This window comes from Phoca vitulina, unplaced genomic scaffold (genome assembly GCF_004348235.1).
Source record: "Phoca vitulina isolate PV1807 unplaced genomic scaffold, GSC_HSeal_1.0 scaffold20, whole genome shotgun sequence".
In the NCBI taxonomy this organism is placed as follows: domain Eukaryota; kingdom Metazoa; phylum Chordata; class Mammalia; order Carnivora; family Phocidae; genus Phoca; species Phoca vitulina.
Window position 1 is genome coordinate 22291790 of NW_022589723.1, and position 17129 is coordinate 22308918.

The window sequence follows — 17129 nt, forward strand, 5'->3', positions numbered from 1 at the left end:
AAGAAAAGAAACAGTTTCAAAAGTTTAAGAAACAAAACAGGATCATAGGGGAAGGGAGGGAAATATAAAACAAGACAAAATCAGAGAGAGAGACAAACCATAAGAGACTCTTAATTATAGGAAACAAAGTGAGGGTTGCTGGAGGGGAGGGGGTGGGGGAATGGGGTAACTGGGTGATGGACATTAAAGAAGGCATGTGATGTAATGGGCAGTTCCCCTGAAATAATTTTTATGTTCTTGTGAGGGAAAAAAAGTAAAACCTATTTAATCTTAAAAAAAAGAAGAAGTCAGAGGAATGAATATGAATAAAAAAATGAGACCAAGGAGAAGTGATTAGTTAAGGAGGAAGAAATTAGCAAACTAATGCCCAAAAGCCAAGTAAAGAACTTGTTTCAAGAAGAGGGAATGAGCCAGCTGTGTGAAATTATCTTGGGAGATAACACATGGATTGAGACCTGCAGATGTGATTAGGCAATGTGGAGAACATTGGTCACCTCAACAAGAAGTGTTTTGGTGAGGTCGCAGAATGGAAAACTTTAATGGAATAGGTTTAATTTTTTTAAAAGATTTTATTTTTTTATTATTTTAGAGAGGGAAAAAGAGAAAGCAGGGGAAGGAGCAGAGGGAGAGAGACAAGCAGACTGCGCTGAACACAGAGCTGGACACAGGGCTCCATCCCACGACCCTGAGATCTTGACCCAAGCCAAAATCAAGAGTCAGATGCTTAACCTACTGAGCCACTCAGACACCCCTGGAATAGGTTTAAGAAAGAATGGAAGTAGTACTCTTTAGTAGTTTTGCTGTATACTGAACAGAGAAATAGAGTGAAAGCTGGAAGTAGACATATGGGGCCAAAGGTTATTTTTTTAAAGACAGGGATAATGTAGCCTATTTGTATTCTGATGGGATCACATTTTGAGCACTACTGATCTGTACTAATCAGTTCTAAAGATAAAGGTAGCTGAAGACAACTACAGAGTAATGTTTCTTTAATATGGACTAAAAAACTAATGAAGGATAGTCGGAAGAAAGGCAGGCAGGGACAAGGGGCCCTGTCCTAGGAGGAAAACTACCCTTAAAAGGAAAAAGACCCCATCCTGTTATTCTAGGCTTTATTCCATGCCCCAGCCTTGAGTCTTCCTACTGGGAGGACTTATAACTTGTATGTGACAGAAAGGAAGGGAATGGCCTTGGGCGTCCTAACCCAGGCCCAGGGGACCAGCTCAGCAGCCAGTGGTATATTTAAACAAAGAGCTTGATCTGGTGGTCATGTGGCTGCATGCCTTAGGACAGTGAGGACTGCAACCCTCTTGATCTGAAACACCACCCTGGAAGGGGCCCTCCACCCTTTCCCACATGAACAATTACCTGATAGGTAGATGAGCATGTGGACAAAAACCTGATTGGGTGACAGACACATGGAGGGTTAATCATTAAAACAGCCCACATGAAAGAGCCCATAAAAACCCCTAGATTTAACTGCCAAATCAGCAATCTTCTTGGGTCCCTTCCCTCTTCAGGAGCTTTGTACTTTCGCTCAATAAACTTTGCTTCGATGCCCACCACTCTTCGTCTGGTCTACCTCTTCATTCTTCGAAGCAGCATGACCAAGAACCACGAGCACTAAAGGAAAAGAAATCTTGCAACAAAACTAAACCGCATAAAATAGAAGCATGGATAGACCATATACAGAATTATTCACCAGCTTATAGTATTCTTAGAACCAGGATACATAAGAACAACCTAAAAGAAGCATTAGAATTTGTACTGTAAAATATTAAATTCACCACTTTGTGAGATAAACTATGTAAAGCAGTACATTTTTGGAATATGCTAAAGCACACAAATAAATGAGTTTGTAATTTTTCCAAAAAGAAAGATGTCATTTCAGATAAGTTTGAACAACCAATTCTTGTAGAAAATATCTAAAGCACATTAGGTAAAACACATATACTTTAGGCAAACCTTCCTACCTCTACACGACTATCAGAATATTTGACATTTCACTTCCATTTTTTGACTCATCATTACTGGAAATACAGCATGAGCTCTCAGCTTCAAATAAAATGAAGTTTATCTTCCCAAAGGAATATTTTACCAGTTTTTTTAATATATTTTTTCTTTCTTTTAGCTATAAGCTAAAAGACTATTAGAAATATAGTTCACCCCATCAAAAATCTAATTAATATATCTGACCAAATAAGTTGATTGGTTTTTACTATCTATAATAGCTCAAAATTGTTGCGAATTTACTATTTCTATTACTATACTGTTTGTTTTGTTTACTAAACAAAAAATATTTTATTTAGGTCACAAAAAGGCTAAAATGAAGTATAAATACTGTCAAAAGTAGTTCCTTGCAGAGACTATCTTGAGATGGTCATAGAGTCATATCCTTTAAACATTTTAGAAAGGGGAATTACATTTCAAAAACCGTGGGCAATGGCAAAGAGAAGATGGTAATCTGGTCATGATTTGAAGATTAAACTTGGTTTTACTGATGGTACATGAGAGTTAGTTCCAGTGAGGTATGTCTTAAAGGTTTATAAATAGAGGTAATTATCCTAAACATTATAGGAAAGAGGAAGCCTGTTGTGTAGAATTGGATGCATGATGCCATGAAACATTCCATTCAAACTAATTCCCCTTGTTCTGATTCTGTGTGTTAAAAAATGGAATTCAACTGAGTAAATTTGAAAACTTTAATTGGCTTTATTCAACAATTCATAAATCAGGCAGCATCCCATCTAGCAAGTAGAAAAGCTCTGAGAAGCTCTACAAAATGGAAGACTTTTAAAGGCAGAAACAGAGCAGGACAAAGAAGCTCCTAAGAAAATTTTTAAAAAGGATCTTTTCAGGCAAGGTCACCTTCCTCTGGGGAAAGGCTGGTGGTCTATTAAGCAATTTACCTCAGTAGTGCTGATCAGGAAATTCCAGATTGACTGGTTAGAAGTCAAATTCCTGCAATTATATCTTGGTTTACTGTCAGTGGGGGCAAGCGACTCCATTTTTTTTTAACTTTTTTCATCATTTTTTAAATTTTATTTTTTATTACTTCTTAAAATTCCTGTATAATTAACATAAAGTGTTATTATTAGTTTCAGGTGTACAATATAGTGATTCAACAATTCTACACATTACTCAGTGCTCATCATGATAAGGGTACTCTTAATTCCTTTCATCTATTTTAACCATCCCCCCATCCACCTCCCCTCTGTCAACCACCAGTTTGTTCTCTACACTTGCGTCTTTTTTTTGTCTTTTTTTTCTTTGTTCATTTGTTTTGTTTCTTAAATTCTACATATGAGTGAAATCACACAGTATTTGTCTTTCTATTTCACTTAGCATTATACCCTCTAGATCCATCCATGTTGTTGCAAATGGCAAAATCTCATTCTCTTTATGGCTGAGTAATATTCTATTGTAGATGCATACCATAACTTTTTTATCCATTCCTCTAGCAATGGATACTTGTGTCGCATCCACATTCTGGCTAATGTAAATAATGCTGCAATAAACATAGGGGTGTATATTATCTTTTCAAATTAGTGTTTTCATTTTCTTTGGGTAAATACTCAGTAGTGGAATTATTGGGTCATATGGTAATTCTATTTTTAATTTTTTGAGAAACCTCCACAGTTTTCCACAGTGGCTGTACCAGTTTGAATTCCCACCAACAGTACCTGAGGGTTCCTTTTTATCCACATCCTTGCCAATAGTTGTTATTTCTTGTCTCTTTGATACCAGCCATTCTGACAAGTATAAGGTGATATCTCATTGTGGTTTTGATTTGCATTTCCCGGACGATGAGTGATGTTGAGCATCTTTTCGTGTGTCTGTTGGCCATTTGTATGTCTTCTTTGGAGTTATGTCTGTTCATGTCTTCTGCCTATTTTTAATCTTGAAATCTGGGATTCTGATACCTTGTTTTGTTCTTCTTCAAGAATGGTTTGGCTATCTGGGGTCTTTTGTGGTTCCATACAAATTTTAGGATTGTTTGTTCTAGTTCTGTGAAAAATGCTGTTCATATTTTTATAGGGATTGCATTAAATCTATAGATTGCTTTGGGTAGTATCAACATTTTATTTTTTTTTTAAAGATTTTATTTATTTATTTGAAAGAGAGAGAGCACATGAGAGCGGGGAGGGTCAGAGGGAGAAGCAGACTCCCTGCTGAGCAGGGAGCCTGATGCAGGACTCGATCCTGGGACTCCAGGATCATGACCTGAGCCGAAGGCAGTTAAGCCTTCCAGGCACCCAGTATCGACATTTTAACACTATTTGTTCTTTCTATCTTTGAGCATGGAATAGCTTCCCATTTGTTTGTGTTATCTTTGATTTCTTTCATCAATATTTTATAGTTTTCAGAATACAGGTCTTTCCCCTCTTTGGTTAGGTTTATTCCTAGGTATTTTATTATTTTTGGTGCAATTGTAAATGGGATTGTTTTCTTAATTTCTCTTTCTGCTACTTCATTATTAGTGTATAGAAATGCAACAGATTTCTGTACACTGATTTTGCATACTGCGACTCTCCTGATTCATTTATCAGTTCTAGTTTTTTTGGTGAGTCTTTAGGGTTTTTAATATATAGTATCATGTCATCTGTGTATAGTGAAAGTTTTACCTCTTCCTTACCAATTTGGATGCCTTTCGTTTCTTTTTCTTGTCTAATCGCTGTGGCTAAAACATCCAGTACTATGTTGAATGAAAATGGTGAGTAGACATCCTGTCTTGTTCCTGACCTTAGGGGAATAGCTCTCAGTTTTTCTTCATTGAGGATGATGTTAGCTCTGAGTTTTTTATAGATAGCCTTTATTATATTGATGTCTCTTCCTTCTAAGCCTACTTTTCGAGGATTTTTATCATGAATGGATATTGTACCTTGTCAAATGTTTTTTCTGCATCTATTGAAATGATCACATTGTTTTTATCCTTTCTTGTATTGATGTAATGTGTCACATTGATTGATTTGTGAATATTGAACCACCCTTACATCCCAGGAATAAATCCCACTTGATCAGGGAGAATGATTTTTTTTTAATGTATTGTTGGATTTGGTTTACTAATATTTTGTTGAGGATTGCTGCTTTTATGTTCATTAGAGATCTCTCTCTCTCTTTTGTGTAGTGACTTTATCTGGTTTGGGTATCAGAGTAATGCTGGCCCCATAGAATGAATTTGGAAGCTTTCCTTCTCCTTCTATTTTCTGGAATAGTTTGAGAAGAATAGTATTAATTCTTCTTTAAATGTTTGGTAGAATTCAGCTGTGAAGCCACAAATGACTCTATTTTGCACTTGTTTCTTTTTTTAACATGTTTGCTAAGCAACTTTATGATGTGACTTATCATATATATCTGCTTGTAAGGAGACATGAATTGTCATATAACCTATCAACCCCATGGACATGCTCACTCAATTTCTACTTATGAATTAATAGTGAGTAGGCAGTCTATTTTGTTCAGTCTCCTGAGCTTAGTTAATGTGAATCTGATACTCAGAGATGGGTCAGCTCTTGATAGGTCTTTGTCTGAGAGGGAGACTGAGCCAGATCAGTTCAATAAGATAATGAAACACACTCCTATTGTCAGTCCTTTTGAGAGATCACCTACTAATCTTTTTCTGAGATGGTATGTGAAAAAATCCTTTGCCCATGGGGTTGCCTGGGTGGCTCAGTCAGTTAAGTATCCAACTCTTGGTTTCAGCTCAGGGTCATGAGATAGAGCCGCGTGTCAGGCTCAGCACTCAGTGCTTTTCCCTTCCCCCTCTGCTCCTCCCCTCACTCACTCACTCACTCTCTCTCTCTTAAATAAATAAATAAATAAATAAATCTTAAAAAAATCTTTTGCCCTTTTTTGCCACATGGATGAGGCTCACTGGAAAGTACTTGGCTTGCCAGTGACCAGTGGTCTCTCCTTCAACAAACTCTAAACAGGTTCCTCTAAGCCACTTTGTCAACTGGGCCTGATGCTTGGGCCTTGCCCTTAAGAGCTCAGTTGTTAGCAAGAACACTGCTAAGTTGGTTTAGCCAGAATCCCCAACATCAGTTTTGATCACTCTCAATATCTGACCAAATTCCTCATCCCCCACAATCTCCCAGATGATATCTAGTCAACTTGGCCTGCTTTCAGCAAGAATCCTGTTAGGTCAGTTTAGCCAGAATCTCCCTACCACTGATGTTTCCTCTTAATAATTTTCCATCCACTGACAACCCCAATCCCCACCCCCAACTTGCTCCTTACCTATAAATCACCACTTGTTCATTGTCCATGCTATATTAGGAACTGACCCCAGTTCTATACAGGGGTCTCTTTTCCTATACTGCAATAGTTCCCAAGTGAAATCTGTTTTTACTACTCTAACTACTGTCTAGCTCTAGTTTTCCTTTACTCTAGGAAACCAGGACAGGATATGTTTAACTAAACATATGTGTTTACTTTCCATTTAGCTCTTAGATAGCATTTATCTATTAGGAGTAATATTTTTACTTCTGTCAGTAAAGAGCTAAAATGTATAAAAGAAAAATTATACCAAACCTGGTCTGGGACAAACCATTTTTGCTTGATGTAACACACAAACCTCTTTCTGGGAGGAAAGAAATGAGCATTCCTCATAAAATGCTTAAGCACTTTAATGAGCTAAAGACAGGTTCTGTGAAACTAGTTACCCATCTACCCTAGCTGACTCTCAAGTGACTATCAGTCAAAGGGCAAGTGGAATATTAGAAAATATTCTTTTTTTAAATTAAGTCTAACAATAATTATTCCTCTAAAGCATCCATTACAAAAATGGGCTAGTCATGATCTTTCCTTTGTAATCAATATTTTGATATAGTTTGATATTTATTCATAGCCAAATTTGTCAAAAAGTTGTCTTTATTAATAAATAGGTATACTGTGTATTTATGTATGGTAATCACACAGTAGTGGGAGATTAAAGATCCGTTCAGTTTATTTCTGTAACAGCTACATTTAGCTTATTATCCACTTGGTATCTTGAAATTAATTTCAGTCAAATAATTGACACTATAAAAAAAACTAAGGGACTACCATAAGAATTGTTTTCTTATCTTTTATTCAGGGCCTTAATAACAATTAGCACTATTATTTGGGAGGTGTGTTTTCATCATAAAGGAGATGGGAGTGTTGTATCAATATTTCAACTCTATCACTACTTCAATTTAAGACAAAAAGTCCCTTGCAAACAATAGGAGATTGCTCAAAAGAGGTCAAGTATTTCGTGAATACAAATTTGTCATATTAATAAATAACTAGTTAAGACTATCCCTTCTTTCCTCTAAGGATAGATCTTTCGCCCTTAGGGCAGCTATTGGGCCCAGTCTTTTGGGGAGGTGGTAAGTGGAGGATGGTAATAGGAAGAACCTGAAGAAGCACTAGGTTGGTTAACATATTTTGAATATCAAACTGGTATTTGACATACAATGAGACCCATCTTTATTTTGGTAACATTTATTTTTTAAAAAATAAAAACAAACAAACCATAAGAAAAAGCAATCCTGCCTTATTAGAAAGTCTAATAACTGGACAAGGCTGCTATGTAAGTTATCTAAGGTTGCTTTATAAAAGTAAGTCTCAAGATTGCTGAACTAGGATACCCTTACACATTCAAAAAAAGTATTGTGTTAAAAAAAAGAAGAGGACTGAAGCTGTTTTATGGTCCATTTGAATGACATCAGATGACCAAATACTGTAAAAACTTATTCCTAAAAATTGTGTTTTGTTTTTCTAAAAATCCTCTAAATATAATCAGACAATTGTGATAACTACTATATACAAAAGGGAAGCTGTACTGTTTTTGTTTAATGCTTGCATCATCACTATGGTACAACACAAATGGTGGTACAATCCAATGCCAGTATCATAATATTCTGTGTTAACATTTCACCCTTTGCTGTCTTTTTCCTGTTATACTTGAAGGTACTAGAAAACATCTCACTAGAAAACTTACCTTCACCAGATAGTATGAAATATGATCATGCTTTGGGGAACACTACATATAGTTAAAGTCAAAAATAATGTTTCCTAAACAGGGTGCCTGGGTGGCTCAGTTGGTTGAGTGTCTGCCTTCAGTTCAGGTCATGATCCTAGGATTCTAGGATCAAGTCCTGAGTTGGGCTCCCTGCTCAGCAGAGAGTCTGTTTCTCCCTCTCCCTTTGCCCTTCCTTCCTGCCGCTCGTGCTCTCTCTCTCATTCTCTCAAATAAATGAATAAAATCTTTTTTTTTTTTTTAAAGGGGTTTTCCAAACAGTTGTTTTGCTAGGTTGAACTGGTCTACCCTCCCACAACAGGATGGAGAAGTAAAGGTTTTGTACATTGAATACTAAGTGAACATCAGTACTGGTTATACTAAGGTCAACCATTCAATTAAGCAGTACATTTAATTTAAAAAATTATAAACATGGTCTTTTATTTTCAAATTTTACCTTGTCAGAAATGAATTAGTAATGTCCTAGTACTCATCACACCAAGAAATATTTTGTTGGTTTTAAGGGCAAGCTGAGTTCAGTAACAGCAACAACAACAAAATATATATGTAATTAATCCATGTATTGAAGAAGCAAAGAATTAAATAATTCTTAATTTGATTTACTTATTCAGAAACCATTCAAATCAAACGTTTCATTTTTCTGTAGATTTATAATGTTTTGCCCTCTACAGAACTAAAGAACGAAAAAGAAAGTGATTCTGCACAATCAGCCATAATATTTACCAAGATTCCTAATGCCTCTAGTTATTTTTTGAAAAACTTAAAACAATACCTAGTACAATACCTAGTTGCTTCAGCAGTCATTAAGATTTTAGTTCTGTTCCTTGAATTATCTTCCGAATCTTCTCAGCATCATTTTGTACAATTTTATTGGATGGATCAATCTTAAGCGCAGCTTCATAATCCTGTAGGCCTATATTTATATAGCAATGATGGTTGATAAAATTAATATTTTATAAATACTTGTGTTATCTAGATGATTTTTTTTAATAAAAATAACCACTAAGAATGTGGTTCAGGACAAGCATCAGGTTTTAAATCAGATTTTCATTTTCACACACGTATCTCTATGTAGTGTAGTGGGAAGAAGAGCATTAAAGATAAAATACTACTACAAAAATTTTGCCTTTTGGAGCAACATGAGTAACTGCAAAAAGTCCCTAAATACATTAAAAATGAAAAACAATAAAAAATAAATGTGTGGCTTCTATACACATGAGGCTGAAACAAAACTTAGTACAGTCTCTCAAACGTAAGCAATGATCATACACTGTGGTAGATCACTTGTTTCTGAGCTTGTGTGTGTGTCTGTCTGTATGACCAAAGCAGTTCATTTTAAATTTCCATCATATCTTAAGTGACTCATTCATATCCTTTATCACACATCTTTCCATAGAAAAGTTGTCTGGATACTACAGCATTTTCCTACACCTAAATGTGTTGTTCACATCTTGTCTTAACTGCCTTCCACAACAATAAATTTTTAAAATACTTCAAAATCATTTTTTGTCAGATAAATTGCAAAGAATATATTAAATGCTAAAAATATAAAACAGTGGAGTCCTAAAAAGTTATGATCTTAAATAATCCCAATGATACTTTTCTCAGAGCATAACTTAGAACTTAAAACATTTCTATTAATTTCTTACCTTCTATGTACAATTCTAGTTGACAGAATGCAGTCCCACGTCGTATATACGCCTTCATTCTTCCATTAGCATTATCTGCAACAGGTGGTGTCAATAACTCTAGTGCCTTACAAGATAAGGGAAAGACAATTTCCTAATTTAAACTTGAGCAAAAACATGATAAAAATCTTAACTTTAAAACAAGCCTCAAGCCTCACCCACCAAAATTTTTGACTTAACTGGCACAGAAATTTATCAAATACTTACATTTGTGTTGAACAATTTAAGGATTTGTTCAATTGTTCCTATACAAGATTCATACCCTTTCTCCCAAAGTGATGATTTGGTTTATCATTTGAAACCTCTACAGCTTTATCTTTATTAGCAGGAATGATTAAAGAACATTGGAGGTCTTTATATTCAAATTAGGTTATCCCATTCATTCACTCAATAAATATTTGTGCACAGAATTGTGCTAGTAGAAGGAAAACTGGATCATAAAAATATTGTCAGATCTTTTAATAGCTTAATGAGATCAAAGCATGAGGATCTGGTTATTTCCTTCATATTTTCACAATCTCAAGGAGCCACATAAGAGATTTGCATATGATTTTCCCCTAAAACAGATTATTCTGACATGGAAAAAAGAGAAAAAACTAGAAGTTTAAGATAATGACATGATATTAATAATAAAATTAGGATATACTAGGTTACTCTGAAAATTGGGAAATTATAGAGCTATCCTTCTACTAGGCAAGTGGTAGTGATAATAAGAAAAAAACAAGTTTTCTTCCTTCAACCTTTCATTAAGTCTGCAAAACTTTAATAAGATAAAGGGTAAGCACAAACTGACAAGCATTTATTAATTTCCTTGTGAACTTCAACTGATACACCAAGGCAATATAGTGCCTTGAAGTCTCAAAAAAAAACACCAGTTTCTTGTCAATTCAAAAAAATCTTTTTTTCAGTAAAAAAACATAACTAACAAGATGACTCTTAAAATCCTTGCATCTCAATTACATAAACTTAAAAAATAAAAGATTAAGGGCAACATTTAAACCAATAAATAAGAGGATAACAATTTTAAAACACCATATATAAATAAATAGAATTATATACCTTAGAAGAATCTTCAATGGCCTTGTGTAAGTTTTTTAGTTTTAGGTGGCAAGCAGCCCGATTCAAATACAATAGTGGAATCTTGTTATTTAGTCTTATGGCTAAATTGTATGCATTAATAGCTGCCAAGTAGTTTTCTTTTGCAAACAATTTGCTAATAAGACAAAAAGAGAAAAGGAAAACAATGTAATATTGAAATAGAAACACAGAAATAATATCTAATGATATTTGGCAGAGGAGATGGCTTACCTCCTTTTCTATTCCCTGTACAATGGACTTCGTTCCAAGGCTACACCAGCTTCACCTTTCCTCCACATACATCAGCATGTAATCTGAATGCGACTGACTTCAACCCCACCTCCAAGGGTACCCATCTGTAGTTTAAACCAGTAAGCATATTTCCACCCTCTTGACTACAATGAATGAATCGGGAGAGGCTTATGACCTAAATTGGTCTATTCAGAATGAGGCCTATGACTTTGTTTCCAAAGTTAGAGAATGAAAAATTGGGAAAACTCCTCTTGCTGGATACAAATGAAGAAAGCACACAGCCCAAACTATTAGTGACCACGTTTAACACCATGGGAACAGCCAGCACTAGAATAAAGCTGATACTATGGAATTATGAAAAAAATAAAAAGGCAGACAGAAACTGAGTCCTTAGTGATACAGTTAAGCTGCTATATCAAGCTCACCTGAAATGCAACATACCTTTAGCTTTTTAGTTATATAAGCCAATAAATTCCTTTTAACATACAGCCAGTTTAAATTGGGTTTTTTTGGTCACTTGCAAACAAAAGCATCTAATAGATCAAATCTTCCAAAATTCTCTTCAAATAGATGTACATAGTTAAAGGATTTAGTTAAAATGTAAAGTGTTTATTTTTATGTACAATTCTTAGAATTTTGAAAAATGCATAAACATAAGGAAAATAGAAAATACCAAATATAAGAAGTACCATAAAACACTTTGTATTTATTTCCAGTTGATTGTACCGCATACGGTATAGTTCTAGAACATGATGACATCAGAAGTAAAAGCACCCGGTAAATCATTAGTAAAAGGGAAGATGACACTACTGTGACATCTAACCTAAGCCTGACTCAAGTTTAAAATAACCCGCACAAACTGGAAAAGCTAATTCTCTGGTAACAGTTTATGTTTCTCAAGTGCCTCATATCAGGACATTTCTGAATGCAAGTTACAGACAGAATCCCAATTCAAACTGGTTTAAACAAGTAAGGAAATAAATTATCTCACATTTAAAAAGTCCACATTTAAAAAGTCCAGACCATGGAAAGCCTCCATGCCCAATGAAATCAGCAGCTTGAGGATGTTATCCTAAGGCCCAAGGTTCCTTTCATTTCTCCATTCTGCTGCACTCAGCAGCTACTTCATCCTAGGGCTGGTTTTCCTCATGGGTGTAAGGTGGCTGCATAATTTCAGGTCCCATCTTCAAGCACAATATTCATTAGAAGAAAATGGGACAGTATCTTCTGGCATATGCTCCTTAAGGGCAAGAAAACTCCCCAGAAATCTCCCGGTTCACCTCCTTTCCCATCTCACTGACCAAAAGTACCTACCCTTAAAAAAATATTTTGTCTTAATAAAATCCCCAGTCTCTCTCTCCCCCTCTATCTCTCTCTCCCCACTTTTACTCCTTAGTACTACATATTGCTGTTTTGGAGCATTTAAAAAAAATTCAACAATATGATCATCTTTTTGTATTAAGAAATATGGAGATACACTATTTGTACAAAGTTTTTGTTGTTGTTGTTATTATTTTTACAAAGAAGTCTCTAATTTGTGCCAGGATTTCTGAAACCAGTCTCCTCCTACTGATGGACATTTAGAGGTTTTGTTTGCCACTACTTTGCTTTTATAAACAACATTACAATAAATATTTTTGTACATGTGGCTAAAAACAAAACACCACCACAAACAAAAAACCCCACCAGCAGTGTAATGAAAACAACGCTGATTTGTTGAAGTCAATCAGAATTTATCCTGGGACTTGGGATAGGGTCCCCATCTAAGTCACAAGGGTAAGTTCTACACACCTAAACAAAATAAGGTCTCAGCCAGTAAGGATAAAGGGAGACCATACATTTCAGCTAGATAACCGATAATGTCTACCACAAGCCTTTTTTTTTTTTAATTGTGATAAAATATATGTAACAAAACTCACCATTTTTAACCATTTTTAAATGTAGAGTTTAGTGGCATTAAGTACAATTACATTGTTGTGCAACCATCACCAATATCCATCTCCAGAACTTTTTCATCTTCTGAAACTGAAACTCTGTACCCATTAAACATTAACTTCCCATTCCCTCCTATCTTTGACAACCACCATTCTATTTTCTGTTCTATGAATTTGACTGCTCTAGGTATCTCATTTAAGTGGAATCATACAGTGTTTTTCCTTTTGTAACTGGCTTATTTCACTTAGCATAATGTCCTCAAGGCGCATCCATGTTGCAGCATATAACGACAGTTTCTTCCTTTTAAAGGATGAGTAATATTCTATTGTATGGATATACCACATTTTGTTTACCAAAATATCCATCAATGGGCACCTGGGTTGCTTTCACCTCCTGGCTATTGTGAATAATGCTCCCATGAACATGGGTGTACAAATACCTGTTTGTGTCCCTGCTTTCAATTCTTTTGTGTATATACCCTGAAGTGGGATTGCTGGATCATATGGTAATTCTATTTTTAATTTTTTGAGGAGCCTCCATACTGTGTACCATCTTACATTCCCACCAACAATGTTCAAGGGTTCTAATTGTTCCACATGCTCACCAACACTTGTTATTTCTGGGGGTTTTTTTATAACAGCCATTGTAATGTGTGTAAAGTAGTTTCCCATTGTGATTTTTATTTGCATTTTCTAAATAATTAGTGATATTCAACATCTTTTCATGTGCTTTTGCCATTTGTATATCTTCTTTGGAGAAATGTCTAAGTCCTTTGCCTACTTTCTATTTTTATTTATTTATTTATTTTCTTTGCCTACTTTTTAAAAAGGTTGTTTGTTGAGTTGCAGAAGTTTTTGGGTTTTTCTTTAAGATTTATTTATTTATTTGAGGGAGGGGACAGAGAGAGACGGAGAGAGTAACCCATGCAGACTCCGCTGAGCACAGAGCCGTCGGGGGGCTCGATCTCACGACACTGAGATGAGCCCTGAGCTGAAACTAAGAGTGGGATGCTTAATGGACTACACCACCCAGGGGCCCCACAGAAGTTCTTTATATATAGTCTGGATATTAACCCTTTATCAGATATATGATTTGCAAATATTTTCTCCATTCCATAGGTTGTCTTTTCATTCTGTTAATAGTGTCTTTCATGCACAAAAGTTTTTAATTTTGATGCATTTCAATTAACCTATTTTTCTTTTGTTGCCTGTGCTTTTTAAAAATTTTTTTTTTATTTTTAGAGAGAGAAAGAGAGAGAATGTGTGTGAGCAGGGACAGGGGAAGGGCAGAGGGAGAGGGAGAGAAAAAAATCTCAAGCATACTCCCTGCCAAGCACAGAGACCCACTCAAGGCTCGATCTCATGACCCTGAGATCACAACCTGACCCAAAATCAAGAGTCAGACATTTAACCAACTGAGCCACCAGGCACCCTGATGCTTTTGATGTCACATCTAAGAAATACTGCCAAATCCTATGTCATGATGTACTCTGTGTTTTATTCTAAGAATTTCATAGTTTTAGCTCTTATGTTTAGGTCTTTGATATATTTTGAGTTAATTTTTATATAAGATGTTAAGTAAGGGTCCAACTTCATTCTTTTTTATATGAATTTCCAGTTTTCCCATCACCATGTATTAAAAAGACTATCCTTTCTACATTGAATAATTGTTGAAAATCATTTGATCATAGAAGGGAGGGCTATTTCTGGACTACCTATTCCACTGGTCTATATGTCTGTACAAATCTTATATTAACATACACATTTGAAGAACAGCTCCATTTTGGGGGCACCTGGGTGGCTCAGTTGGTTAAGTGTCTGTCTCTTGATTTCGGCTCAGGTCAGGATCTCAGGGTTGTGGGAGTGAGCCCACATCAGGCTCCACACTGGGCATGGAGCCTGCTTCAGATTCTCTTTCCTCTCCCTCAGCCCCTCCTCCCTCAAAAAAAATTAAAAATAAAAAATTTAAAAAATTTAAAAATAAATGAAGAACAGTTCCATTTTTCATCTTTAACATTAGTTTTACAATGTAACAGTTTTGTCAGAAAAATTCTCCCAGGTCCTAAGGGAAAAAGAGTTTACAATGAAAATTACTAAAAGAACCTCTGTAGAAGGCATAATAGCAAGAAATATGAAGTATTAAAATATTTTTAATGTTTACATGTACATATTAAATATAAATCCAAATTCTTTTAAGTTCGATGCTACTACAAACATCCAAAAATTTGCCTGATGGCTTTCAGAGTGATTTTGAACTAGGAAATAGCCAAATTTCAAAAGGAAAGGGGAAAAAAAATTAAACCTGTATCTAGAAGGCAGTAACCTTTGCACACCAAATTTAAATAGAGAAGTTAATAACCATGAAGCCTCCCCTAATGTTCCAAATAAGGCAATGTCAATGAAAAGAATTCTGCAAAAGTACTCATTAATTCAACACATACTGGGTGCTTATTATACTGTATGTACAGTGAGAACAAAAGAGTCATGGACAATTGCAAACATCCCTGTCATTTTTATGATGACTGACTGGTGTGCCTTCATAAAGAAAGAAACATTCTGATTTGCAATGGCCAAAAGGGCCAAAGATTTTGTACAAGAGTTGAGTGTGGGAGAAGCAACCAGAGGCAGGACTGATAGGAAAGAAGCACTGTGGAGAGCAGTGAAGAAAAGGGCAGGAGAAAGCTAGGAGAAATCAGAAGTAGTAGGGCTTAGCCACAGCAATAGGGGCAGGAGCAATACACGATTCCAACAGAAGACAGAATAGCTCTGTTGTGTGGTCAGTAAGAACTGTAAGAGCCACCTGCCCCTGAAAGGACTTTAAAAGTCCCTGTCTCTTTCAGCATCTCATAGAAAACATTCCTGGGTATCTGGGGAGCTTTTAAAGCTGAGTATCAGCATGCCTTAGTGAAGGCACGTCAAGCAGTACAATTTAGCACTCATGATGGAAACAGAAAGAGGAAACTACATAATAAACAAAATGACAAGTTAGGCCATAACAGGTACTGTATTGCAACAGAATATTATGGGCTATAAAATGCATACAAACAAGCAACTGAACAAAATGATAATTACCTCAAAGAAGTCATCTTGGAATATGGATTCTAAACTTCTTTAAGTCAGGCAAAAGGTAGCAGTATAAGAAAAGTGTCTTATCTCCAGAAACAGAGTTTTTAAAATGCAGCAGAGCAAGGCAGATTTGGCAAATCTGTCCTGAAAGTAGGCAGGTGCAAAGGGCTGTTGGGAGATGATTCTCCATGGGAATCTTATGTTCATGCATGTCTTAGGTCAGATGCACGGTCAGCTTTTAATTGGGACAATCTTTTCAAAGATGTTTGTATAGCACACAGCCTTGGAAAATAGAGATAGTGTCTTCCTCTGGGGCAAAGAACAGATTTATTTACTGTTCAGTATGAAAAAAAGATAGTATCTCCTTGTGGGGCAAAAGTTCGACATGTTTGCTTACAATCCTCTTATAAAAAATTGTGTTCCTTGGGGGCACCTGGGTGGCTCAGTCAGATAAGCATCTGACTCTTGATTTCGGCTCAGGTCATGATCTTGGGGTCCTGGAATTGAGCCCCATGTCGGGCTCCTGCTCAGCGCAGAGTCTCCTTGTCCCTATCCCTCCTGCTCTGCTCTTCCCACCCTCCCCCATCCTCGCTCTCTCTCTCTCTCACACACACACACTCTAAAATAAGTAAAAGTAAATTAAAAAATGGTGTTCCTTAAATATGGTGTTCTGAGCTGTGGTTCAAACCTGGGCCTGCCTTTGCATTGGCCTTGTGGGACTTGAGGAGCGAAGGGAAACAACGTGAAGCTCACACTGCTTGCTGTGCCTTGAATAATAGTCCTTTGTCTCTGACCCATGAGTCTCCTGTCTTCTCCCCTGTATCCATGAAACTGTGGTAGGCTAACCCTTCATAGTTCTTGCCAGGGCATGGACCCAAACCTAAGAATTAGAAAGCAATTCAGTTTGGCAAGTAGAACTGTATACTGTGTTGGGAGGAGATGATCAATAATCAGCAACAAAAAGTCCAACATGAAGTAAAAGGACATCCGGACAGGCAGATAGAATCCAACCACAGAACAAACACAAACAACAAGCAGAAATATAGATGGGCAGACTAGGTTAGTCTGTCAGCAGGGTCTTATAAACAAAGATGGGGTTCAGAAGTA

At 36.0% G+C, this 17129-nt stretch overlaps 1 protein-coding gene across 2 annotated transcripts in view; it reads right to left on the reverse strand.

Annotated features, from left to right (window-relative positions):
- Positions 1–8180: 8180 nt before the first annotated feature.
- The window catches only part of DNAAF4 (dynein axonemal assembly factor 4), a 56827-nt gene continuing 47878 nt past the window's right edge, over positions 8181–17129 (reverse strand). For both annotated transcript variants that reach the window (XM_032417840.1, XM_032417841.1), the window contains exons 7-9: positions 10753–10906; positions 9655–9760; positions 8181–8918 (exon numbers count right to left, since the gene is read on the reverse strand). In XM_032417840.1, the coding sequence (XP_032273731.1) occupies positions 8809–8918; positions 9655–9760; positions 10753–10906 (370 nt within the window). In that variant the 3' untranslated portion in view covers positions 8181–8808. The remainder of the gene's footprint in view (positions 8919–9654; positions 9761–10752; positions 10907–17129) is intronic.